General features: G+C 53.6%; 1 protein-coding gene across 3 annotated transcripts; it reads right to left on the reverse strand.

The window, feature by feature from the left end:
- Positions 1-112: 112 nt before the first annotated feature.
- On the reverse strand, positions 113-22,262 carry TRAF1 (TNF receptor associated factor 1). Of its 3 annotated transcripts, none has more exons than XM_043567454.1 (9): positions 22,103-22,262; positions 19,399-19,528; positions 18,790-19,180; positions 16,854-16,938; positions 8,258-8,323; positions 7,356-7,766; positions 5,662-5,839; positions 3,575-3,723; positions 113-1,337 (listed from the first exon to the last, which is right to left on the reverse strand). In XM_043567454.1, the coding sequence occupies exons 3-9, from the start codon at positions 18,927-18,929 to the stop codon at positions 1,119-1,121; spliced, it is 1,248 nt and encodes a 415-aa protein (XP_043423389.1). In that variant the 5' UTR covers positions 18,930-19,180; positions 19,399-19,528; positions 22,103-22,262; the 3' UTR covers positions 113-1,118. The 3 variants fall into 3 exon arrangements, with proteins under 3 accessions (XP_043423389.1, XP_043423387.1, XP_043423388.1); XM_043567452.1 differs by having other exon boundaries at positions 19,279-19,528; positions 22,103-22,258; XM_043567453.1 differs by lacking the exon at positions 22,103-22,262 and adding an exon at positions 20,159-21,099 and having other exon boundaries at positions 19,279-19,528.
- Positions 22,263-27,039: the final 4,777 nt, after the last annotated feature.

The raw sequence follows: 27,039 nt of genomic DNA on the forward strand, positions 1-27,039 counted from the left end.
CATACAAAGCACTCATGCTTCCTTGCTGTATGTGGGCCTCGTGAAACCCCGTGCACGGGGCAGGGCCAGCGAGGGCGCTGCCCCCCATTTTCAAATAAAGAGGCTCAGGCGCTGTGGGGTACCTGCTTTGGGCCCAGGTTGGATATGCACTTCATGGAAGCCTCAACAGAAATGTAGAAAAATTTCTTTCTTTGGTTTTATACATATTGAAAAGGACAGCCTCTGTTCAGTGGCTCAGAGGCTCTGATCAGTCAACTGAGAGAAGTGAATACCTTGCTTAATTAGGTGACACGAGATGCAGGAAAGTGCAAAGGTGGTGGGGCCTCCGAGGGAAGGAGAGCAGAGTCTGGGCCCCCCTCCTTCTCCACATTTCTTCCGGCTGATCCTGGGAGCTTTCACCTGGAGGAGGTGCAGGGGAGTCCTGCTGGCGGGCACGGGGCTCAGGACCTACGCGGGCCCCCGCGCAGTGGGGAACGGAGATGCCAGACCCGGCATGGCAGGTGCTGTGCGGGCCAGCCCGGCCCACCTGGCGGTACTGAAGGAGAGTCAGAAGCCTGGTGGGCATGAGGTTCCTGAACGTTTCCAGAACCCCTTCAAGTCCTAGGTCTCTTCTGGGCCAGAGGCCCAAAACTGGAGACTTTCTGGACTGGAAGGAGCTTGAAGGTCTTTAAATCCAAGCCCCAACTTGATGCCTTCCCGCCCTGGGCAGAGATCTTCCTGTCTGAGAATTTCTTTGCTCGGGCGCTCCTCCCTACGCTCACCATCCATGCCCCAGGCCTGGTCCGTAGTCCCTCCCTCCCTTGGTCACAGTCCGCCTCAACCTTCAGGGCTGGAGTGGCTCCCAGGCCTGCAGGGTTGTGTGCTCGGTGCAGAGGGCAACGAACGACCCGGCTGCCGTCTCCTGGGTCCTTTGCCCCTGTGGTCCCAGCCCAAGGCCCCGCCACCTAAGCTGATGGCCAGCCACGGTCAGTCTGGCAGGCCCGCTGAGATCCTGCCAGCCCGGCCCAACATCGTGCCCTGGGATCTTGGGCGCCAAGGGCAGGACCTCAGTCATCTTACTAAACCCCCAGTGGTGCTCACTCGGGAGTCAGGTGTTGTTCGCAGAGTCCCTACCCGCCCTAAGCGCTTGTCTCCACGATGCACTTGAGGAACATGGTGTCATCCTTCACGTAGGCATGCCTGGGTGACTGCAGCCTGTTGAGGGGGAAGAAGAGTGGGCAGCCACTGGCCACGTTGGTCTCACTCTGCGGCCGCTGGAAGGATGCCGAGCTCAGGTCGGGCCGGAAGGCGTCGATGGCGTGCTCACGGTTGTTCTGGTCGAGAAGCATGAAGGTGACCTGTGCGGCAGGGGGCAGGTGGGAGGTCAGGCCCTGGGCGGCAGCACCGAGGGACACCCGTACAGCCCCTCTGCCCCTGAGCTCAGGCAGACTGGCAGCCAAAGACGCAATGTGGGGACCACACCTGGCATGCGGCAAGAGCCGGTTAATGGAAGCATCTGGTTTCTGGGCAGTCTTCAAGGCTTGCCCCATGAGTAGGGATCAGAAGGGAGGGAATTCAGAACTGTGGTCAACTTTGGTCGGGTGCTAAAGGCGGGACCAAGCACCGACGAGGAGGCCAGACTCCATGGCCTCCAGCGCCCCTTCCTGCTGGGAACTGTTTGATCCATCAACTACGCCTGGAATCTTCTGGGGCAAGGCTGGGGGCAAGAACACACAGGCCTTCTGCAGAGGGGCTGTTAGTCAATGCCCTGAGATGTGAATGGAGTTTCTGGGATGCACAGATACGCGGCCCCTCAGAAGCCAATGATCTACGTATGACACACACCCCTTTCTCCGGCACATGTCACTGAAACACCCGATGCCTACCATAGTGGTTCTCGAATTGGGCAGCACTTTATTTTAAAACGTGGATTTATTTATTTGGCGGCGTGGTGGGGGGGGGGGGAGGGGGAGGGGCGCCGGGGAGGGGTGCAGAGAGAATCCCAAGCAGGCTCCTTGATGTTAGTGTGGAGCCCGATGGGGGGCTGGAACTCACCAACTGGGAGATCATGACCTGACCCAACACCAAGAGTCGGACGCTTAACCGACCGAGCCACCCAGGTGCCGCCGGCTGCACTTTAGAGAGCCCTGGGAAAGCTTTAAAAACCCTGATGCTCAGGCCTCACCATTTACAGTAGTGAGACTAGCCGTTGGTATTTTAAAACTCTGCCTGACAGGCATGGGAACCACGACCTGCTGACTGACTCATACCCAGACCACTGTGGCGTCCCCACCCCTGCCCCACCTGTCTTCCGTCCATCTCCCTCCACCCTCGCTGAGGTCTGTGTGCTCGACCCCACCCCTTCCTTACCCTGCCCCCTTGCCACTGCTGTTTGCCTGCAGGGAGTGCCCAGCCTTCCCCCACCTCCCTGCTCCCATCCTCCTTCTAAATACTTTTAATAGGCTTTATTTTTTAGAGCAGTTTGTGGTGCAGCGCCAAGGCGAATGGAAAATGTAGAGATCTCTCCATACCCTCTGCTCCTACCCAGCCTCCCCTCCCCCCCCCCAGCACCCACCCCAGGGTGGTCCATTTGCTGACGCACCTAAACTGACACATCATAATCACCCAAAGTCCCCAGCTGACCTCCGGGTTCACCCCTGGTGCTGTGCGTTCATCCTCTGGGTTTGGACAGATGTACAATGGCATGTACCCGGACTTATAGTACACAGAATAGTTTCACTGCCCTAAAAATATCCGTGTTCTGCCTCTTCGTCGCCCCCTCCCCCCGCCCCCAACCCCTGGCAACTACTGATATTTTCACTGTCTCCATAGTTTTGCCTTTTCCAGAATGTCATATGGCTGGAACCACACAGTCTGTAGAGTCCCTTTCAGACTGGTTTCTTTCACTCAGTGATTTGCATTTAAGGGCCCTCTCTGTCTTTCGATGGCCTGGTGGCTCATGTCTTTTTAGCACGGATAATATTATCCACTCACCTACGGAAGGACATCTTGGCTACTCCCAAGTTTTGGCAATTATGAACGAAGCTGCTAGGGCCATCTGTGTGCAGGCTTTTGAAAACAAAAGCTTTCAACTCGTTTGGGCAAATACCAAGGAGTGTGGTTTCTGCATCATATGGTAAGAGTATGTTTAATTTTGTAAGAAACTGCCAAACTACCTTCCAAAGTGGCTGTGCCCCATTTTGCAATCCTGCCAGCAACGAATGAGGGTTCTGGCTGTTCCAAGTCCTTGCCAGCATTTGGTGTTGTCAGTGTTTTGGATTGCGGCCATTCTAAGAGGTGCGCAGCGGTTAACTGCCTCCCTCCCTTTTCTCTGAAAATGCTGCCAGTTCAGGCTAGCCCCCCAGCACCTCCACCAGGAAGTTCTCCTTATTCACCCCAGCATGTGAGTTTCATTTCTGCGTGCCATCCCGGGGAGCTGGTCCAGGCATTTTAGTCCCTGGACTCATGATAGCCATGGATACCAGACGTGAACTCCGGCTCTTCTCTTATAAAAGGTGAAGTTGAAATGCAGAGAGGACCAGGGCACAGGCTTCCCCACCCCGCCCGGTCACCCCCACCCACCCCCAGCCCGTACCTTGTTCCGAAAAGGCCAGGGCAACAGAGCATCATACTCCCCTCTCATGACCACAATGAAGAGAGACAGGTGGGTCCTCTTCCCCGTCCCGTCCCCGTTCAGGTAGAGCCGCAGACACAGCTTGTAGCCGTACTTGGCAGTGTAGAAAGCTGAAAGGTGGAAGCCAGAGTCAGCACAGGGGTAGCTGGAGGGCATGGCACCAGCAGACGAGGAATCTGGGACCCGTGCTAGGCGTGCCCAAGGTCAGCGGCTTACGACTAAGCCGTCTGGGGCTGGAACCCAGCGCTCTTCTCCATTCCAGGGCATCAAGGAGAACCAGGCTCTTGGAGATCATCTAGCTCAGTGGCTGTTAACCCGCCGTCAGACCACAGATTGCCGGGCCTGGACTTTGATGCACTCGTGCGGGGCGAGGACTGAGAATGTGCATCTCTGACGGGGGATGGTGATGCTGTTGGCCCCCGGACCACACTTTTGATTTAACTAACTTGCATTTTGCAATGGGGAAACCAAGCCCAGCAAGGGCAAGTGGGCTGGCCCTGGTCTCACAGTGTGCCCGGGGCAGAGCCAGGCCTAGGGGCCAGGGCTCCTACCCCACAACACTGACCTCTTTCTGCTGCCCTAGGCTAAGTGGTGGGGGTCCCCTGGAAGCTGGGGGAGACTGGGGCAGCTCACAGTTCTGCCCGCCACCTCGGCGAAGGCCCCTGAGGGATGAATCATCATCCCCTGGTGATTACGCAGAGGGGCCCGTGGGCTCTCTCCGTGGGTGGCCGAAGGGGCCGTCCAAGCGTGGGTGCCAGTGGCTGTCACCACGAGGGCTCCTCTGGGAGGGGCTGATGGAAGATGGTGGGGCGGGGGCAGGCAGAAAGAGGTGGAGGAGGGACAGACTGACAGGCTGACTCATCTGTCCCCTTACATTTTGGTAAAACAGGAAGCCAGAGACACTGCTTGCTTTTTCCCCCCCTTTGGAAAGAAGTGAGGAAAAAAGGCCTACGTGGAGGAGGTGAGGCCACCCCATGAAGGGGGCTGCCCCTGAGGAAAGGGGCCCGGCTTTGGGAGCCAGCCCTGCTCTGTGCTGTGGAGCAAAGGCCAATGCCTCTCTTCTGCCCAGCCCTGTTGGTCACGGGTGCAGAGGAGCTGAGGAACAGGGAAGGTATGAAGCTGGGGCAAACGTGAGAGGCTGTTAAGATTGTAATTTGCAGAGGGGCACCGTGGTGGCTTGGTCAGTTACGTGTCTGACTTCGGCTCAGGTCATGGTCTGGCGGTTTGTGAGTTCCAGCCCCGTGTCAGGCTCTATGCTGACAGCTCAGAGCCTGGAGCCTGCTTTGGATTCTGCATCTCCCTCTCTCTCCACCCCTCCCCTGCTGGCGCTCTGTCTCTGTCTCTCTCACAAATAAACATTAAAAACTTAAAAAAAAAAAAAAAACAACCCATAGTAAGATTGTAACTTGCAGAAATCCTCCTAACGATCCACCCCCTTACTTAGACGCATGTGTGTTAGGAGTCGGGGAAAAGCACATAGGTCGGAGAACTTTGTGCACAAATATACACATTGTTTCAGAAACGGACACAGGTTAATTCAGAGAAAAGTCTACTGAGTAACCAGCCAGGCTCAGGGGCCCCAGAAATGAATGCGAAGTGGCCCGGTTTACAAAGCACTCACTCACACGCTACCCACAACCTACCAAGGCACGTTTTACTGAACTCTCCACTGGCCTGACTTCAGGCCACTGGCTCTCTGATGGCAGGGGCCTGCGGGATGCCCCTGTGGAAAGCATCCTCTGCACCCCTCTCATTTCCTCGAGCTCTGGCTCCAGCACTCTCTCGTAGCCCATAGCCACATAAGTAGACAACAATCTTACTCCTGTTTGCAGAATGTGACTGATCTCAGGGAGGCAGAAGGCGTGCCCGGTTCAAACAGCCCGAGCTCCATGTGGCTGGGCAGGGAGCCTGCCTCCTCCACGGTCCCAGTGTGGCCTCAGCGGTCACAGCATGGCAGTCACAGAGTTGGGCTGCTGTCCCTGCTTGTTTCCTGGGTCCAGGAGAGCCTGCCTCCCCCTGCTGGTCTGTGCCCCGGGGGGAGCCGGTACCTGGAGAGAAGAGGCTGACCGTCCGGCCACAGGCCGACTCGTGGCAGCGCCTGGTGACATTGGTGATCTTCCATAGGAAGGTGCCGTCGAAGGAGGCCTCCTCCATGAGGCGGAGGCTCTGCTCCAGCTTGCCCAGGGCCTGGTCTTTCTGGGCCAGGGTCTGCTGCAACTCCACCACCTGTGGGGAAGCCCATTCAGCCAGGGACACCAGAACGCAGCTTGGGGATGGGGAGGGGATGATAGGATAGAGAGACAGATCTGTTGAAAGTATGCCTTCCTGACCGTGCCTCCCTCAAGTATCTGTTTCTGTTCATGCTGTCCCTCCCGGCTGGAATCCCCCTGCCTTTCTTCTCCACCGGCCACCTCTATTTACCCATCAGGCATCTGGCATACACAGCCTTTCTTCTGGGAAGCCTCTAACCACTGCCCTCGCTCAGCTGGTCTCTCTCTCTTGTCTGTGTTCTTACAGAGCCCTTACAGCAGGTTTTATAAGATGCATCTTTCTGCCCTTCCTACCAGATAGATGATTTCTCCTAACGAAGGCTGGGCCCATGCTCACTTTTCTCTCTGTGTCCAGGCCTTGCAAAGTTCCTGGCATGTAAGAGTAGAGCCAGGAAGGCTGTTGATGAACTGAAGCCATGGTTGCTGCCCTCGGAGAGCCCTCCTTCTAACTGGGGCAAGAGTTACATGAAGAGAGGTTTTACTCGGTCACTTGAACCCAGTGCCTTGCTTTTCTGGTGGGTTCGCCCGTTGACATTTGAAAAAAATACAGATTTATTCTTGGGTATGCTCGGGTAGGGAAGGTACGAATGGAAGTGAGTATCCTGTAAGGAAATTGAATCCCTGATTTTACTGATGGGAAAGCTAAAAATCTTGAGAGGGGAAACGACTTACTCAGACCTACCCAGCAAGTTAATGGTGGAGCTGAAACTAAAATCCAGGCCTAACTCAACTTGAGACAATGATATAGTATTGCTGGACCATCACCCCTCCACCCCACCCGCCAAAAAACCCCAAAAACCAAAACCCAACAGCAAAAAACAACATTAGCATGGTGACTGGTTATATCAAGAGAAGTATAAGCTCTGGAACAAAGGAGGGCATAGTCCTGCTCAACCAAGAACTATCAGATAGGTGAATTATCTGGAGTTGGTTTGGGATCACCCTCCAAGTGTGGGGAATTCTCTAGAGACTGAGACAGAGCATATGAAGACAGCATGAAGCAATGTGCTTTGATGAAGGTGTGAACACACCAGGAGTGTTTAGCTTCAAGAAGGAAACACTGTATCTGAAGGGCTTCTATGGGGACTAGAAGGCAGATTTGTTTTGTGGGCCCTGAACAATGCAGGGGAGACACAGAGAGGCTGATTTTAGTTTAGCATAAGGAAGAACTTTCTCATAGTGAACAATGTCTACCAGTGGAATGAGATGCTTGGGAAGGGACTATCCTATCATGGAAGAAGTTCAGGCAAAGGAAATGAAGCATACTGGATGGAGGAGTTTGCCCTGGACTACAACTTGAGACTCGGTGCTCTTCCTGAGCACGGGAGAGATATTTCTGATGGGCAGGGGTGATTGCTCTGCGCGCGGAGAATGCTTAGAAGGAAGGCGGCTGGTCCACTGCTCTGGAGACAAGATGGGGCAAAGGGGACCCCCGCGCCAGTCTTGAAGGTAAGCTTGCCTCCCATGCTCACCCTTTGCTCCAAGCTCAGGATGTGCTCGCGGTCGAGCTGGCTCTGGTGAATGGAGGCTGCTAACGCCAGGTGGGAAGCCTCCACCTCCTTGTTGAGGACAGCGACGATGTTCTCAAACACACGCAACTTCTCCTCTAGCTCAGCCAGGAGCTTCTCTTTCATTAAGTGCTGCAGGGCCAGCTCATCCTGGCTCTCAGAGCAGGGTGCCCGGTAGCAGTCAACATCCAGGTCCCCAGCCACCTCCACGGCCGCCTGTAGCTGCAGGTCTGACAGATTCTGCTCCAGGGCCAGGGGCCCAGAGCCCAGGCCAGAGCCCAGCTGGGCCTTCCACTGTTTCACGAACGCCAACAGCAGGTTTAGGTGGGTGGTCTGGGAGGTGACCTCATGCTCCTGCATGAGCTTTGGGCTCCCCTGTCGAGAGAGCGGGGCTGGTCAGTGAAAACAGAGAAGGCTGAGGAGAACCAGGGACCAGGGGAGACACCTGCCACCCAAAGGCTGCCAAGGAAAGTCAGATCCATTCACCCAGCACAAGGGTGTGTGTAGCAAGAGGGATTTGGATGAGGATCCTGGCATCAGACACGCCCAGGCTGAGCCATGTGCACCCCAGCCTCTAGAGCAACAATTCTGCCCTGCCCTTGAGTGCAGTGATAATTCAGGACCACGGAGAGAGGCCTGGGGGTGGGGGGTGGGGTTGGGGGAGGGGGTGTATTTTAGCGATGCTACGGGGCCCAGGTGAGGCATTAAGAAGAACTTTCCTGAGTATGGGGATGATTCACTAGTGGGACTTGTTGCTCGGGGAAGTCATTAATGTAAGGGACATCCAGAGGAGTAGCTTGATGTCGTGGGAAAATCTGGGAGGGGCTGAAGTGGGCAGGTCTCCTTTCTCACACCCAGATGCTTACCTTGTAGGAGCAGCCAACACCAGCAAAGAGGCACCCAACTTCAGCTTCAGCCACCTCGGGGTGATCCTGGAAACAATAACCAGGTCATTAGGTGTCACGTGTGTCCCAGTGGCCACCACTGCGGCTCCCTGCAAAGCACTGGGATCTGCCAGGGCATGAGCTGGGCTGGCTCACATGACTTTGCACAGGCTGTTCCTTCTGCCTGGATGACTCTTTGCCCTCCTTCGAGCATCAGCCCTTGCAGGACTGTCCTTCACAACAGGGTCAAGGCCTCCGTCATGATCCTGGGCAGTGCTGCTACCTCTTGCACTGGGGCATGTTCCACCCAGCCTTACAGTCGTCATTCGCTCTTTGGTCGGCCCCACGGGTCTGGGGGTCTGTCACAGCTGTGCTCCCAGCATTGTCCCAGGGGAGACACTGGGAGGATGCTGGGCTGCATGACTGAGCACCTCCCTCCTCCTGAAGCCCAGGGGGCCTCTGCTCCCAAATGCACCCCTCCTTGGCAATCCATCCTTGACTGACTGAGGCATGTCTGCTCTGTACTGCTGTCCCTTACAGATAACGTGTGCCCTGAGGGGAGGGACGCAGACAGGATGCGACAGCAACTTGACAACACTGTTAACCAACTTATGCACCTGAGGAGTTTACAAAATGCTTTCATGATCATGATTCTGATCAGGGCCCCTAACAACACTGTGAGGAAGGCAGAATAGTTTTTTTGGTTCCCGTTTTACTGATGAAGAAACTGAGGCTCATAGAGGGGAAAGAGTCTGCCCAGGAAGGAACAGCTATGGAGCAGCAGAGCCACAGAGCTCTTTCCACACAATATCACCATCTCTTATCAAGAATAAACCCATGGGAGGGGGGGCCTGGGTGGCTCAGTCAGTTAAGCACCCGACTTCAGCTCAGGTCAGGATCTCACGGTTTGTGAGTTTGAGCCCCGCATCGGGCTTCGTGCTGACAGCTCAGAGCCTGGAGCCTGCTTGGGATTCTGGGTCTCCCTCTCGCTCTGCCTCTCCCCTGCTTGTGCTCTCTCTCTCTCTCTCTCTCTCAATAATAAATAAACATTAAAAAAAAATAACAAACTCATGCGAGATTGGCAGAAAAAATTTTCCAAAACATATTATCTATAAAGAGCTTGTATCCAGAATATATAAAGAGCTCTCACAATTCAATAAACAAGACAAGCAACCTAGCAAAATGGGCAAGATAATGAATAGATACATTGGAAAAGGAACTAACTAACCTATGGAAATATGCTCAACATCACTCATCATCCCAGAAATGCGAATTATAACGAAATACTACAGTGAACTACCACGATCTACTCACTAGATGGCCAACATTAAAAAAGAGCGACAATATCAGTTTTTGGTGAGGATGTGGAGGAACTTGGGAGTGAAAAATGGTACACCCAACTTTGGAAAAATTGATGCAAGTATATCATACAGTCAAATGGTACTTAAAAAGCAACTGTCTTATAAAAGCACGCTTATAAAGTTATTGCACAACCCACACATTGCATTCCTAGGAATTTACCCAAGAGAACCTGAAACACACATCCCTGTGTGTGTGAATGTTCAGAGTAGCTTTCTCCATTATGGCCCCAAACTGGAAGCCATCCAAACATCCATCAAGGGGTGAATGGATACACAAAGTGTGCTGTGCCCACACACTGGAACAGTCCCTAGCCATCAGATGAACTGAACTGCCGATACGTGCAAGGACACCGAAGAACCCCCAGAGCATTACGGTAAGTGAAAGAAGTCAAACACTACAAGAAAAGACTACATACTATGATTCCATTCTTAGGAGATTCTAGAAAAAAATAAACGCCAGTGACAGAAAGTGGATTCAGTGGCTGCCTGGGGCCGCAGCTGGGGAGACTGACTAGCCGGGGCGGGGGGGGGCACGAGGAAGCTTTTTCAGGCGTGGAAACATTCGCCACCTTTGCTGTAATGGTCACACGATGTATACATTGCTTGGCATTCGTCAAACTCGAGCGAAATTCACTTGAGTGAGTTTTATTGCGTAGAAGTAATACCTTGATTTTTCCAAGAGCTTTGTTTGTTTTTAAAAAAGAATAATGTTATGCAGCAAAATGAAGGGAGATACGGAGAAACGAGGGGGGAGAGGAGAGGTCTTTTAGGCTAAGCAAATACAAGGCCACACTAGTTATTATTCTTTAAAAGTAAAATAAACAAGAGCTGTGGGTTTACTGAGTATACTTGGTGTGGGGCACAGAACACAGCTCAGCAAAGGGCCGCCCTCCCCTTCACCGCCTGCCCCGGGGCTCCAAGCACAACTTGTTCCCGGCAAGGAATGGAACACAGATGTTTCACCGGGGCGGGGGCAGAGGGCAGCTTTGGCAGAGACCCAGCCTGTGGCGACAGGGCCTCTCCCAGCAGGTAGCTTTCAACACTTGGCCACAATGGAGTGCCTGAGGCTAGAAGTGGACCTGGTTCCTGAGTGAAGGGACGGACCAGGGGTAAGCTCTCGCCCCCTAAGTCTGAAGCGAGTCACAGAAGGGATAACGAAGCAAAAGTGACAAAACTAAGGGTGGAATTTCAGACATCACCCGCAGGTGGAGGAGCACGTGTTCTTTTGGCCGCTGCACCTTGCTGGCGTGATCTGTGCAGGCAAAGCGCGCTGCGGCACGGAAAGCACCTTCTGGATGTATCAGGATGCGCGGATGGGCGTGGCCTGTGATCGGCCTCCCATGGCTGACAGGGGGAGGCCTTCCGAGGCCTAGGTGGCCAGCCAGGCTGCCCGCAGGCCCGCCACAGTCCGCCTCTCGCTCCTTGGACTGCCACACGGGTTAGCGGGCTCTGGGGTCAGCCTGTGGGGGTGCAAAGCCCATTTCAGTCACCTCACACACTGGCTGCTCAGCCCTGGGAGAGCCATTAACTGCTCCCTGCCCCGGTTTCCTCATCCGCAAAACGGGGATAATCATAGCACGCTCCCCAACTGCCTCATGGAGTTGTGAGGATTACATGAGCTGATGCTTACAAGCGGTGGTATTAGTTACTTGTTGCTGCTGTGACAAAATACCACACGCGCAACGGCTTAAAACAACACAAATTTATTCTCTTGACAGTTCTGGAGATCGGAAGCCTTAACCTCAAGGTATCGGCAGGACTGAGTTCCTTCCGGAAGCTCTAGGAGGAGAATCCGTTCCCTTGCTTCGTCCAGCCACAGCCTGCATCCCTCAGCTCACGGTCTCTTCCTCCACCTTCAAAGTCCGCAGCACAACAGCTACCAAACTCTCTAACTCTGACTCTTCTGCCCTCCTCTTATGAGGACCGTTGTGATGACTCTGGAGCCACCTACACAATCCAGGGTAGTCTCTCCATTTCAATTCAATCCTTAATCTAATCACATCTGCAAAGTCCCTTTTGCCGCTGTTATGGGCGGACTTGTGTTCCCCCCACCCCCCACCCCACCGCCCTCCCCTGACCCCGCCAATTCATCCGTTGAAGGCCTAACCTCCAGAACATGACTGTGTTTGGAGACAGGGTCTCTACAGAGGTCAACATGAGGGCATTAGGATGGCCCCTAATCCAATAGGGGATTCTCTTGTAACAAGAGAAAGTTTGGGCACCAAGGGCGGGCAATTTGAAGATGCTGGAAGAAAACAACATCGACAAAGCCAGGGAGAGAGGCCTCAGGTGAAACCCACGCCGTTTTCAGCTTCTTGCCTCCAGAACCATGAGAAAATAAATTTCTATTGTTTCTGCCAACGTGATCTGTGGTGTTTCGTCACGGCAGGCTGAGCAGACCAATCCAGCCATGTAAGATGACGCAGTCCCAGATTCCGGGAGTCAGGATGTCGACATCTGTGGATACCATTCTGCCCATCAGAGTGTTCGATAAATGTTAGCCTCCATTAGTAGCAGTGGTATTATATTATTTGTATTTTTATTCCTATGGATTAAGCATTGCCCTTAGGACGTTTTTTTCCTTTCTCCCGTTGCTGTCACATACGTGCTTCTCACTTACTTATCACCTCTCGAACTCTTAATAACTAATCCTGTAAAGCCCTATTTTGCCGTTCGATTTCCTCGGGGAGGCGAGGAACATCCTCAGCGTATTCGTCTTGAAACTGCACCAAAGCACTCTTGCGTGTTATCTCGTGGGATCCCTGCAGTGATCTCTGGAGGCAGGCAGGGTGCCGGCAGCTTCATCTTCATACGGATGGGGAAACTGAGTCATGGCGCGTCTGAGGTCACACCAGGCTGGGTCTGGGTCTCCTGTCCCATAGTTCCAGGACCTTGCAAGGGTTTGCTGCCTTCTGGGCACCTGTGTGAGCGCCCGCCCCATCGGATCTCACGGCACCATGAGGAGGAGGTTGGGGCTTTGAGGTTCTGCTTGTCGTCCAAGCGGGGAATCTGAAGCTCAGGGACGACCAGTGATTTGCAGGGGGTGATGCAAGTCCAGGGCAAAGACGAGGTATAAGGCAGGGGCCTGGAGTCCATGACCAGGGTCCCTCCTCTCACCAAAGGGTGGCCTCACCTGAAGGCTGGGGACTGAGGGGCAGGAGAGGGAATCAGGCTGGGGTTGCAGAGGAAGAACGGGGCATCTGTCCCGGGCCAAGCCTGGTATATGGCTGGTGCCATGAGCGGCCCCTGTGTGAGTGGCCTCACCGCCTGCAAACTGCTAAAAATAAAATTCGCAGTGGAATTTTCTCTGAAGAGGAAACAGAAACAGAAAACAAAACCCCAGCCCTGAGGGAACACTTGTCCTTCTGTCTGTATCCGAGAAGTCTGGGGGCGTGTGGTGTTCCCAGCCACCCTGCTTACCCAGGCCCTTTGTGATGGGGTCATCCAGAGGCCCCCCCCCATTTGGGGGCCTGTGGGCTTCCGAGAATGTGAGAGCATTAAGAGAGTGCCAGAGCAGAAGAAGGGCCTCTGTGAAGCCACTGCACAGAACACAGGGCCTGCGGCGGGCCAGGCACTGACCACACCGTTGCATCAGACCCAGAGGCTGGCTCAGGTCTTGCTCTGGCGTCAGCTGAGAGATAGGCACTTTATGGCGACAGGGCGGGCCGGGTCAGTGTTTGTCTACCTGCCAGTTCCTGCCCTCCTCTGTACCCGAGCCAGTTTCCTCTTTGGGACCTTCTGCTCAGCTCACCACTTCCTCCAGGAAGCCCTCCCTGAGTCTCCTAGTAGAAAGCAGCCTTGCCTATTCCTGTTTTTCCAGCACTTGGTGGATTCCAGTACTTCGGGCCGACTGTATTATTTAAACCTGCATAAAACACTTGGGGTGATCCCCCAAGAGAAGCCGCCATCGGCCTAGGTTTACCATCCCCCTCCTTGTCGTATGACTTTGGCTCAGGCACACCTTCTCACTGAGCCTCAATATATTACCTAAAATCTAGGTAAAATAGGAATATTACCATCACCCATGACACAGGATGCCATGGGGTCGACAAGGTTACAGACGTAACTATCAAGTTCAGAAGTGTAGGGGTGCAGGGGTTCATTTCCAGGCATCACACATCAAGGGACACCGAGAAATGGGAGAAAGAGTTACCACAAACGCATAGAGACTGGGGACAGACTCCAGAGGGACACGGTCCGTGTCTTCCCACAGATGCAGGCCTGCTTTGGGGGACAGAAGCCTATGACTGACTTGCCTTTCGTGGCCGTAAGGGAAACAGACTTCGGCTCAGTCCAAAGAGGAACCAAGAGGTAGAAGTGATTGTTTCAGGAGGTAATGAGCCCGTGGCTTACTGTAAGCCACCAGCATCAGATGCCAGCTTGCTTTTGGCCTTCCTGAGCCGTCTCCAAGGGAAGAGAGTGAGAGACGCCATTGTATTCACAGTGTCGCAGGCAGGCAGAATTGAACGTGATTTTCCAGCCACTGCGTTGCCCCCTATTTCACTGTCACTTCTATAGGAAGGTCATTCCAGGCAAGAATGCAGCCTCTAACTAGGCCAACGGTGATCCTTTAATATCTGCGTCTTACGTTAGCTTATCAGCCCGTGGCTGTGAGCATTTCTGGGACAGATGTTACTCTAATGAAGTCAGAAGACAAGGACACGCCGATAAGCAGATGGCATGGAAAGTGTTCACAAGGCCAGGCACCTCTGCGCTGGACTTGGCCGGGCTCCGGCCACCCCGCACCCCATCTCCCAGGTTTCCCCAGATGCACAAACTTCAGGATGACCACATATGCAAAGTGTTGACTCCTAATCAGCTGCTTTGGTCAAAAGTCCCCCAAAGTTCCCATCAGGGGCAGGAGGGGTCAGAGGAACCTCTGTTCTTTCCAGTCGTGGCTTTGTGCAGGTGTGAGACTTCTGGCTCATGCTGGCCCCCAGCTTTCCACTGGGGGTGCAGTGCCGACCTCCTCAGGCGGGGAAGCGGGGGTGGGGATGGGGTCTGCCGTTGCCTGCACCCAAGAGGCAAAGGCCTCCCACGCAGGCAGCACCCACTCCCACCTGGAAGCCTGTCAGGGTTCCTATCATTCCACCATTAGAGTCATTTCACTGGATTTAAGGCGGCAAGCTTCAAACTGTGCCCTGCAGGACGCCAGGAGCCCCTAAAGTTCCTCGGGAGCTGGGACAGAAGGAAAGGGCACAACTAAAGGTTATGGGGTGTCAGGCTCCCCCTCAGTCCGATTCACAAAGATGAGAAATTAAAGCCCCTGGAGAGATCTAAACTCTCTCTTACTTATATTATCCGAGATTTTACAAGGCGTGTGTATTAATTTTGTTAAGAGGCAAACATAAACCAAATTGGAAACGATCTTCCTGGAGCACTCAAGCAGGCAGGGGCCTCAGAAGGCATGTGGCATACGGCCTCCTCTTTGCGGGTGGAGTGGGGGGTCCCCCGCAGAGCCAGGGGTCTGCTGGCGTCTCAGGGTTAGCTCACTAACACGTCCCAACGGGGAGGCCTGCCTCAGTGTATCCAATTAGCTCTTATACCATGTTGCAAGCTATACAGTTCTAGAAAAATGCATCGGGTCCTCACTCTTATTTCCTTGAGGGCCTGCAGGGGAGGGGCTGCTGAGGAAAGGATGGGGGGCCCTCAAAACCAGCTCTGGTCGAGGGCAGGAAATTCCTCCAACTCTCTGCAGGAAGGGGGCCAGGATGGAGAAGGGAGAGGAAGGTGTGGAGACTTGTCTGCCTCTGGCTTCCACAGGAGGGAAGGAGAGCCGCCCACACAGGTACTCTGGACATCACAGGTCCTGGAAAGGCTTGGCAGAAGCCAAATCCGGTTCTTCGTTTTACAGATGGAGAAGCAGGCACGGGCATTATCTTGGCCGCGCACTGAGTCTACAACATCCCTGGACACCAGGCTCCTGACCGCTGGGCTGTGGTTTCAGGACAAGGAGGGAACTTGGGCTGAAAGAAGCCAGGTATCTCGCAGACAGAGAGGGTGGCCGAACGGTGAGACCCTGGTCACTAGGGCGTTTCACGCCGAGACTCCCCAGTGGGTGTTGGGGCCCTACGTGTAAGACCAGGGGTGTGGATTTAGAGCTGTGGTTCTTACAGCTTGGGACCAATACAAGTTTTGTTTTGTTTTTTTTTAAGCCAGAAGATTAACATAAAGACTGCCACTTTTTTTTTTTTAATTTTACCAAGTAAACACTTTATCAAAAATCCCGCCATCTATTATCACTCTCATTTCATTTGTACAAAGACACGTACAGGGAGGGCATAATCCCAGGGTAAAGGTTGATTCTATAAGTGGAAAAGATTCTAGTTTTATATATAAAAAAAACAACAACCCACAAACTCACTACAATTTCCTTATTCTTATCACTTTGTCATATACCGGGGGGGACTGGACCAGAGCCGGCCGGCATGCGGGAATCTGCCCTGGAGACATGCCGGGTGAGGGTTCTTCCAGCTTGGTAGGGACAGAGTTCTAAACTGCGGTGCCTGAGAATGTGTCTTCGGCCCCTCACACGTCCAAAGCTATTTCTTGTTCCTAGAAGCACAGCGGAACTTGAGACAGAAGCTGAGAATGCCTCTCCCTGTCCCTGGATACAGGGGCAGAAAGAAGTCTCGATCAAGAGGTGATGCACCTGTCCATAAAGGGCCAGATGGCAAATATTTAGCGCTTTGAAGCCTCCGTGGCAACTACTCACCTCTACTGTTGCAGGGCAAAAGCAGCCACGCACAATACGTAAATAAATGAGCAGGTAGTGGCTGCAAACCAATAAAACTTTATTTATGGACACAGAAGTTTGAATTTCATAAAATTTTCACATGTCCCAAGATGCCATTCCTTTGGCTTCTTAAAACCATTTGAAATATAAAAGCCATTCTTAGCTTGTGGGACACACAAAAAACAAACAAACAAAAACAGGTGGCAAGCTAGATGTGGCCCATGGGCCGTAGCTTGCAGACCTCTGGTCTAGACTGGTGTCCTCGCCCTGAATCTGTCACAGATCAGTGAGGTATCTTTGGGTAAGTCCCTTTGCCACTGTGAATGTCAGTCCACCCACTGCTTACAAACTGATGCAGTCCAGACTCCAGACAAGGGGGCAGGTATCTTCCAGAGACTTTGTGGGCAGCTGCCCAATGGCTTCAACCTCGACAAAAGGGAAAAAAAAAGGACAAATACTCTTTCCAGGCCGTGCCACGTACCTTCTCCTGAGACAGAAGGCTTCCTGGGCTTACAGACTGGGGGTCGTCCCCTCTGCATTTTGGACACATCCGGTCCTCGCCATTCCTGGGGACACATGAACAAAGCCTGCTGAGTGAAGCATTCATGGCTTCTCGGCACCAACCTTCATCCTTGTCGCTGCAAACGTCCAGGCCGTGCCCGGTTTCGCAGCTGATTTCAGTAAGCGTGCAGGCAGGTCCACAGCCCCAGACCCACCATTCCCAAACTTCAAAAGTACTGGGCACCCGGTACCTTCCCATAGTTCGCAGTGAGCTCAGTTAGCAGCTGCACCTGCCCTGGGGTGACTGGAGGCTATCATCACCCTTACCTACCCCACGTAGTGGGAGCCCTTCTGTTTCACGGCAGAAATATTAACATGCCCCCGTCCCCGCTGGAAGAATTACATAGTAATGCACTGACTGCCTTTTCTAACATCTGAAAAAGTCCCGAATTCCAAAATATACCTGAGCCCAGGGGTTCCGGTAGGGATTTGTGGATGCGTGGTTATATTTGCTCTTCCCGGCTTCCTCTATTAGGCTTTGGGTCTCTTACTTTCAGTAATTCTGGATGAGCACAGTCAGAATAAGAAGGGGCCTCAGAGAACAACCAGCCTGGGTTTCCTTACCAGGAGTGGGTATCAGACTCTGAGAGCAATGACACACGGATCTATGTGCTTTGAGAAAGCTCCCGAGGGGTTCTGAGCCACAGTGAGAGCCACCGGTCAGGCCCAGCTTACACGGGAGGAAAACGAGGCCTCGGGGACGTATGAGTTGGCCAAGTGCAGACCGATTCAGGAGCTGGGCAGAACAGACCCGTTGCAAAAAGCCTGAGATGAACCCCCCCCAAATCAGCTTGATGGTAAAAGCAGTCAAGCTTTGCTCCCCGCCCTCCCCCCCCCCATTCCCCACCTGGCTTTTCCACAGCCACATCCTCTCCGCTCCTCACAGCCTCCCCAGGCAAAGCCCCAAGCAAAGGTCACGTTGGCGCAAGGCAGTTTGGGAGCACGTTGGCCAGGAAGCTGACCGGGGACAGGCTGCCCTAATCTCTCCATTAGGCCTCATTGTCCCCCTCTGTAAAACAGGATAATAACGGTATCCACCTTTCCTGCCTTCTTGGAAGAGCCAAGGAAACAGTGCTTAGCACACAGCAGGTGCATAATAGTTGCCTCGGATGGGATGTCGAGGATCATATTGTCACACCTGAATTATTTATATTGTAACTACAAATATACACGTTTTTACATATTATATACAGCATGTATGATGTATATTATATGTACTTGATACATATGTAAAATGTATACTCTATGTAAATACATGTATCTGTATTTATATGCGGATATACACAATCTAATATATTATACAGAAATAGATAAATATAGATGTGTATAAACATAGACATCTGCTTCCCCTTTAAAAGCACGGCCAGCACACAGTATAAGGAGGCGGGTGGTATCGTGGAAAGAGATGTATTTTATGGCACTTTGTCATTTGCTATGGGAGCTTATGCTCATCCTGACAAGAACGGGCTCGTGCGTTGTTGGTTGGGCCTCGTACCAATCCCGGGAGGCAGAGAAGAGCTTTGCAGGCATTTTACAGACAGAGAAGCTGAGGCTTCGAGATGTTAGGCACTTTGCACAGGCCACACAGGCAGAAAGTAGCCCCGCTGGCTGCAGAGCCCGCCTCCCCCCGGCCCCCGCCCCGGGTGGCCTTCTGCAGGGGTGCGGACAGCTTTCAGTGCCTGCTTCTCTCTCCACCACCAGTCAGAAGGGCCAGTGGCATGGACTGCATGGAAAGGGTGTGGAAACTGAGGCCCGGCCAGGTGGTCACCCGCCTAAAGCCATCGGTTCCTCTCACCCTCTCCTCCTGTCAGGGGTCCCTCCCTGCCCACCCACCCTTTGCTCCTCCGACCCCTCACCTCACGTTCTCAGAGAGACAGGCAGCACAGCAGAGGGCCCTGGGCTCTGGTGGGTCCGGGCAGGCGGTGGGGGGCCACCCAAAGGGAAACTCGTTCTCATCAGGGGCTGGGCGGGGGCTGCTGGCTGAGCCAGAGGCCATCCCGGGGTCCCAGGCTGGCCTGGGGGGCCCGTCTACGCTCCTCTGGGGCGGGGACCGGGCCTGTAAAGTCTGTGCTGAGAGAAGAGGTGAGTTCTCTCTGGTGAGCAGGAGTCTGACAACTTTATCTTTTTGCTGGCTTGTGTGGTTCAACGTCACGGCTGAGTCACAGCAGGGATGGGGCAGGAATTACCCTTTGTGGTGCAAAAAATCCCCTGGATGGTGACTGAAGGCTTTAGGAGTGTCCAGTCATTCTTTAAAGTGAGAGAGAAAAGAAAACAAGTCAGAGAGAAAAAAGAACCGTGCCGTGGATTTTCAGGAACTGCAGTCAAAAGTTCCCCTCTCTGAGCACCTCGGGCTGCTTCCTGCTGGCTTCCTCCTCCTCCTCCTCCTGGGGACTTCAGTGGCGCGGTCACAGCCGGTGTTCCCTGTCACCCTGAAGCAGCCCAGAATTCTCGGTGAGGGTGCTCACCGCCCCAGTGGAAATCCCCAGGGTGCTGGAGGCTGGTTCAAAAATGCAAGCTCCAGGCGCTTTAGCTGTGCACTGGCCAGAGTGTCTCAGGTAACAGTCACTTCCTCACAGTGGGTCTTCTTAACCTCATCTGTAAAAAAAAAAGGAGTCGTAACAGGTTGTCTCCAAGGCCCCTCTGGGCTCTGAGATTCTGCAAGCCGGTGGCCAAGCCACCGGAGGCAGCTGAGAGGCTTCTGATGCCCCGGCCCTGCCCGTGGCATTCCTCGTCAGTCACGGTGATGACACAGGGCTCTCCCCTCCTTTGAAATTAGGCCTCGGGACCATGATCTGGGCCCTCCCCCCGCAGGAAGTCATAGGTGGCCACATACTTGGGTCAGGTGCTACCACGTCCTGGTTCTGAGAACAAAGCTCGAAATAAATACTAGGTCGCAGGGAGTTGGGCTAAGCGGCCAAGTGGGACGGAGACCCATGGCTGTGTAGGAACTATGGTCCCTGGTATGTCTTCTGCATCCTGGGCAACATTTTCCTTCCTACTCCATAGAAAACCTGCTGAGAATCCACTGGCCGCATATAGGCACAGAGGAACGAGATGCCTGGTCCAAAGTCAAAGCCCCCGGTAGCGGAGCATCAGCAACAGGTCTGTGGGACTCTAAGATCTGTGTTCTTTTACCCAAGCGTGAGGGACAAAAAACAAGGCAACTTGGTGGCGCTTACAGAGCTGGGATGGAGGGCAGAGATCCCAGCCTGTTTTCTCACCTACCGGATGGTAGCTCCACATCTTCCTATCCTGCTGGATTTTGCAAACTTTCATAGTGATTTCAAATCATGGGCTTTGAGGTCTGACAGATGGGAGTTGGGATCCTGGGTCTTCCATTTACTAGCTTTGGGTCCTGGGACGTGGCCTTTAACTCCTCTGAATGGCAGTCTGTGCATCTGTGAAACGGGGATAATAGTTTCCACCTTCCCCGTCTGGTGTGATGGCGGAATGAGGTGAAGGGTGGGAACCTGGCGTGGTGCATGGCCCAAGGGGACTGCTTGGAAGGCTTTGGCATGGTGTTCCACTCAGGGCCACTGTGCTCCCAGCTCTTCAAGATCAGGGAACAGGATTAAGATGGTAAATTTTGCTTATATAGCGTTTCCACACCCCTCAACTTTACTTGAGCCTCGGAAGTGGGCAAGGCAGGTCAGATGTTGTCCTCTGACCCCAGAAAAATTCAACTGCCCCTCTTCGCTGGAACGACATTGGGGCTCCTGGCAAAGAGGGCACGGTACCCTACCACGGCAGTGTAAACTGGGACCTCCCTCTTCACCAGGGCCAGCCATGGCCTGGCCCTCTCAGCAAACGACCTTGGGGCCTATTGCAGAGAAAGGCAGTCCCTTAACCACATACCCCAAACCTGCAAACTTCCCTGCATCCCCACCAATTCTCTCTTTCCCTTCCTTCGGCATAGACAGGATCTTATCTCCCATCCAAGTTCTGGGTCCCTCTCCCCTGGTCCCCTTTCTCTCCTCTCCGTCTTCCAATGCCTCCTTCTCCACCAGCTCTTCCATACGAACATCAAAATATGCCCAAGTTGTTCCAATAACAAAAGTGGAAAATGATCGGTACAGCATTTTAGGGCCACGTTAAGTACTTTTAACTGTCTCAGCTAATCTTCACATGATCCTTAACAGGCAGGCATTGTCCATCATCATCAGATCTCGCAGATAGTGTGCGGGGACCCCTGACCCCAGAGCCTGTGCTTTAACCACACGGTCTGCTTTAAACTGCTCTTCACCCTTATCCCAAAGTCCTCCCCTGCGTCGACACTCTCTCCTCACTTTATCAGAACTTCTGGAAAAGACTGGCTCCATGGAGAATTCCTCACTCGAATCTCCGGGAACCAGCTCCCCAAGATTCTCAATGTTGGAGTCACCAAACGCCCGGGGCCTGTCCCCGCTATCCGACCAGCCCTCTGGCCAGCACCTCACACCATTGGTGGCTTCTCCTTTCAAATTCCCTTCCTTCCTTTGGCTTTCGCACCCTCTCCGTGTACCTCCCACCCCCCACTTCTCCGGACACTCCTTATCTTCTCCTTGCCCCCTTTCTCTTCTGCTCTGAACCTCCACTGGCCCCATCTCCGTGGCTCCACCGCGGGATCTGCACGGTTGGAGTCTCTCCGCGCCGCATACACCCCCTCCTCCCAGCCATCCACTTGCCCTTTCCGGCGCCCTTGACCAGACCCCTGGGTCTCCGTGGGCTGGCCCCAGGATGGGGTTGGGCGCCCGGCTTTTCGATCCCATAGCGTCCCCCACAGCCCCCCTGCTCCATGAGGCCGATGCCGGGGATTGCCTGTCTGTGCCCCCCAGCCTCAATCGTGCATCCCTCCCGCCCCCGGGCAGGTGACTGTCGCCTCGCCACCGCCACATCAGGTGCGTGCCCAGTGCCGAGAGCAGAGCGGCGCCCGCCACTCTTCGAGGAGGGGGCGAACCCCCGGGGCTGCCCCCGCTGCCCGCAGGAAGGGCTGGGGTAGGAGTCCGGGGGCGGGCTCCGCAGCCGCGGCGTCCAGGTCACGGGCCGCGCCGGGAGGCCTGCGCCTGGGGAGTCCCCCGCCCGAGCCAGCGGGAGCCGGGGCGGCCCGGCCCGGGGAGCAAGGGGGCGGGGGCCGCCGGCAGCCCCGGGGCGGGTTGGCCTGGGGTGGGGGCGGGGTGCAGTGCAACCAACCTCGGCGCCGCCGCCGCCGCCGTCGCCGTCGCCTCCCCGCGGCCCAGCGGGAGCTTCCGGTGGGGCGCCGGGGACGTGGCCCGGGAGGCGGAAGCCGGGAAGGCCCGGGGCAGGTCCCCGCGGCCCCCGCCGACGCCCCCGGCCGCCCCGGGGGCGGGGCGGGCGCCTCCCCGATGGGGAAACTGAGGCTCGGGGCGGGATCTGCGGCGTGGGCGGCGGCACGCGGCCACGGCCCTTCTCCCCTGGCACAAATGCGGGACTCAGAAAAGCATTCGCGGAGGAAACGAATGCGCACCTGGGACTCGCCCCCCTGCCCGCCCCCCTCTCCGGCTTGCCTGAAATCCCGCGTGGGGACGGGACGAGCAGCAGCAACACCCCCAAGCTTGGCTCTCCTGGGTTCGCGCCAGGAGCCGGGCCCAGGGCTCGCGCGGCTGCGGGCTGCTCGGCGCGCAGCGGTCCGCAGAGATGCTGCAGAGCGGTTCCGAAGGCACGCGACCAAACTGGATGTTTTAAGGCACCGAGTCTGGTTTCACCTACATACGCACGCACACCAGGCCACTTACCCGCCGTGCGTTTGGGTGCATCAGTCAAAATCGTTACGGAACTTAGTGGAATTTTTAAGAGATACGAACGGCCTTCGGTTTTATGAATTTGACGAAGGCTCCTTCTTCATCACGCCTCTGATAGCTGCAGGACCGTTAGCTGAGGGAGGAGTGAGGCTGCCCACTTGGTTGGTTTGCTTTGGTTTTAGTTACTGGGAGAGGCATCTAGTAAGTTCTCTTTATGTGTCAGGGTCTCTTTTTTTTTTTGTCTGATACTTAACTGTGTTTTTATTTAAAAAAAATTTAATGTAGGGGCGCCTGGGTGGCGCAGTCGGTTAAGCGTCCGACTTCAGCCAGGTCACGATCTCACGGTCCGCGAGTTCGAGCCCCGCGTCGGGCTCTGGGCTGATGGCTCAGAGCCTGGAGCCTGTTTCTGATTCTGTGTCTCCCTCTCTCTCTGCCCCTCCACCGTTCATGCTCTGTCTCTCTCTGTCCCAAAAATAAATAAACGTTGAAAAAAAATTTTAAAAAAAAAATTTAATGTTTGTTTGCTTATTTATTTATTTATTTATTTATTTATTTATGGGGGGGGGAGAATGAGCGGGGGAGGGGCAGAGAGAGAGAGAGAGAGGGGGGGGGATAGAATCCCAAGCAGGCACCCACCCTCAGCCTGGAGCTGGAGGCGACCGATCTCCCCAACCCTGGGATCGTGACCCGAGCTGAAATCAGCCTGATGCTTAAGCACCTGTGTCCACCCAGGTCCGCCCCCCACGCCCAGGGTTTAGTATTTTAACCTGAGATGTGTTTAAGCCTCCTCCCCAGGGCAGACCTTCTTCTAGCTTCTGAGGGAGTAGCTGATGCTTCAGGCAGAGAGCGGTGCTGCTGAAGGGCGAGCCTTCAGGTCCTCCCTGGAGGGGACACACCTGCTCAAGCAGAGGGTCTCAGGGGCTTCTAATAGTCGCAGCCTGTGGGAAGTTTGACCAGTGGTGTCCTCCGGAGGGTCCATCAATCCTGACAGGAAAGGATTGAGTTTTGCATCTCTGGTTTAAAAACTCATTGATTCGGGGCATTTGGGTGGTTCCGTTGGTTAAGCATCCGACTTCAGCTTGGGTCACGATCTCACGTTTGTGAGTTCAAGCCCCCAGCCGGGCTCTATCCTGACAGCTTGGAGCCTGGAGCCTGCTTCGGATTCTGTGTCTCCCTCTCTCTCTTCTCTCTCTCTCTCTCCCTCCCGCACTCGTGCTCTGTCTCTGTCTCTCTCTCAAAAATAAATAAACATTAAAAAACGTTTTTAAATTAAAAAAAAAAACCGATTCCCGACTCAGTCCAATCCGGGAAGGATTTGGGACCTGTGAAAGCCATTCTCTGGTCCCACCTCTCTCCCAACCACCTCTCCGCCCCCCCCAAAACAAAGCAGTGTAAGTGCACCAGCAGCCTGACCTCACTCTCTTCATGTGTCACTTCCTGTTTTCAAATTAATGAGCTCATTTGGTGGAAATTCACCAAGGGAAATAGTTTAATTTTGGAAAGTACCAAAAACTTATCTGTAGTCATTTGGCTTATTCTGGGGGGCTCTTGAAATTGAGGGGGACTCACCAGAGGACCTCTGAGTGCTCGGGGAATGGCGAGGCTGAAGAAATTGAAAGCCAAGCCCCATGAGGCTGAATCTGACTCAGAAAGGAAACGAAACCTTTTGGAGACCACTCATCTCTACCCGGTAGAGAAAAAAAAAATTTTTTTTTTTTCTAAAAATAAGTTTAAAAAGAAATGTAGTCCGTCTGGCTAAGCCCTAAGATCTGGTGGTCTGAGCGGGAGGCCGAGACTGAGGAACAAGAAAGAGAAGGGAAGTAGGGAGGGTTTGAGCCTCAGCGGTTCCTTTCACATCTGTATCTGCTGGGTTCGTTCGAAGAGGCACCAAGAGTTCCATCCTCCGCTTCTGCCCCAAACCTTCAGCCACCAGACTCTTGATATTGACGTTGCCCTCCTGCGCTCCTAGCCTTTTGAGCTTGTGGCTCCTGAAAGGAGCGATGTGCGGAACGATCAGAAGGACGCTGGGTAATTAAAGTTTTGTGAGCCGTGCTGCACTGTTCGAGCACATGTGACAAGCCCCTTACGTGTCCGACCACCTCCTGGCCTGCCCTATTTCCCAGAGCAGAGATTTTTAATCCCTTCCAAGATGGAGAATAGAAAAATGGTAAAAGCTGACCGCACTCTGACAACTTGGTACTGGGAGGAAAGGGACTATAATCTTCCCTCTCTCTGCCCCCACCCGAAATCTCTAAGCGATATACTGGAGGATATATTTATATATTGGAATGAGCACTGGATTAGAAGTCAGACTTGCGTTCCATTTGGTTTTTCCTCGCCTCTAACCAGTTGTTTGGGATAAATAAATGAATGCTTAAGTCATAGTCCAAAAAAAAAAATAGTTCATAGATTTTTTTTTTTTAATTTTTTTTTTCAACGTTTATTTATTTTTGGGACAGAGAGAGACAGAGCATGAACAGGGGAGGGGCAGAGAGAGAGGGAGACACAGAATCGGAAACAGGCTCCAGGCTCCGAGCCATCAGCCCAGAGCCCGACGCGGGGCTCGAACTCACGGACCGCGAGATCGTGACCTGGCTGAAGTCGGACGCTTAACCGACTGCGCCACCCAGGCGCCCCAGATTTTTTTTTTTTAATAGTGGAAAATAACCTTAAAGACCATAGAATGGGTTGGGTTTTTTCAAACTTCGTATTAGCTGTAGGACTGTGTCTTTGAATGCTTTCTCTCATGGAACCCAAATAGATAAAAATGCAAGGAGCAGAGACTGTGTCAAACAGAGCAGGTGGCCCGGAGCCTGTGCACTGGCCTTCTGTCCTCCCTAGCCTGACCTCTGGGCTCTGGGGATGTGCTTTAGAAAATCATGGACCTAATGAGATGTTCTCAGGTCCCACATGCGGAAACCGGGATTCTCTCCTGGTCTGACTTGCCTCAGCTGTCCCAGGCCGTTCACCCCAAACTCTGACAACCGTGACTTTACATGCGCTATGGAGTTCAGCTGCTGGTGACCCAGGGCATTAGAGGAAGGGAGACGTTCCCCTGGACTGGGTCATCAGCCTTCTGGGGGAAGGCAGGATCAGGTGTCAGCCTAAGCATCTGGAGGATTGGGGTCTGTGGTTATGGTAAAAATGATAACAGTGACAAGAGGGGAACAGATACCCTCAGGGATCCTTTGCACACCATGACTTTTAGTTTACAGAATCCAGGTCTAGGGTACAGGTGTGTGAAGTGGGGCCACCCGACTGCTTGTTCCAGACCAATATGGCAGCTCACCCTCCAGCCCCTTAATTCTGGACATTTCTTTAACAAGAGACACCTTAATGTCTTCTTCGGGGAGAGGAGAGGAGCTGAGTCATGGTGATCCATTTAAAGGTCAGGGGGAATCTTCCTGAGGGCGGGCCGGTAGAGGAGAAGGAACTCAGAGAGTCCATTCTGGGGGAGGATAGAAGGTGCGTCACAGTTGCTGCAGACAGTTTCAATGACCTCACCCTGCGTATATTTACTGAACATTTACATGGTGTTAGGCCATAAGCAAGGCCCCACTCTACCGCTGTGAATGACACAGACATGGCTCCTAGCCCATCATGGCTACCATCTGGATGTACATGAACCAACTGCGTGAATCCAGTCAGCGAATGACAGCCAACTGGGCATGCTGCTATTTGTCAACAACCCTTAAAATGTGGAGCCCAGGATGGGCTATCCTCCCTCTGCTTCGAAATACCGACGGCTCCCGATTTTTCCCTTATATTCCTTCTTTTCGTTGCCAGTAACCTGCCTTGTTCCGCATATTCACAGCCTGTGTTTAGTAAAAACAGTTAGTGAACAGCTTTCCCGTTAGCATTATCTTTTTTTTTTTTTTAATTTTTTTTTTTCAACATTTATTTATTTTTGGGACAGAGAGAGACAGAGCATGAATGGGGGAGGGGCAGAGAGAGAGGGAGACACAGAATCGGAAACAGGCTCCAGGCTCTGAGCCATCAGCCCAGAGCCCGACGCGGGGCTCGAACTCCCGGACCGCGAGATCGTGACCTGGCTGAAGTCGGACGCTTAACCGACTGCGCCACCCAGGCGCCCCTCCCGTTAGCATTATCTTAATCCCCTCTGATAACTGCTGATTCCTGCGCCAGGAAATGTAATTAAACAGATGATTACAGGCTAGTGGTCACCTAGGAGAGGAGGAGACCAAATTATACTGGGTGCTTCCACCCAAATTCCGTACTTCTCCGGGGTAACTTCTGTACAAAGGACATCAGCGACAAAATAAAGAAATACACCAAATGATTCTGTGAAAACTATAGCCTCTCTGCTTTGGTGTGATGACGAAAAATGTCCCCCGAGTTTCTTTCCCT

This window comes from Prionailurus bengalensis, chromosome D4, assembly GCF_016509475.1.
Source record: "Prionailurus bengalensis isolate Pbe53 chromosome D4, Fcat_Pben_1.1_paternal_pri, whole genome shotgun sequence".
Classification (NCBI taxonomy): domain Eukaryota; kingdom Metazoa; phylum Chordata; class Mammalia; order Carnivora; family Felidae; genus Prionailurus; species Prionailurus bengalensis.

Excerpts from the sequence above, each read along its gene's own strand:
- TRAF1 (XM_043567454.1), bottom strand. The coding sequence starts at position 18,929 with ATGGCCTCTGGCTCAGCCAGCAGCCCCCGCCCAGCCCCTGATGAGAAC. Across the intron at positions 8,324-16,853 it reads GCCTTCTGTCTCAGGAGAAG|GATCACCCCGAGGTGGCTGA; the intron begins GTACGTGGCACG and ends TATTGTTTCCAG. Across the intron at positions 3,724-5,661 it reads GGTCAGCCTCTTCTCTCCAG|CTTTCTACACTGCCAAGTAC; the intron begins GTACCGGCTCCC and ends TCCACCTTTCAG.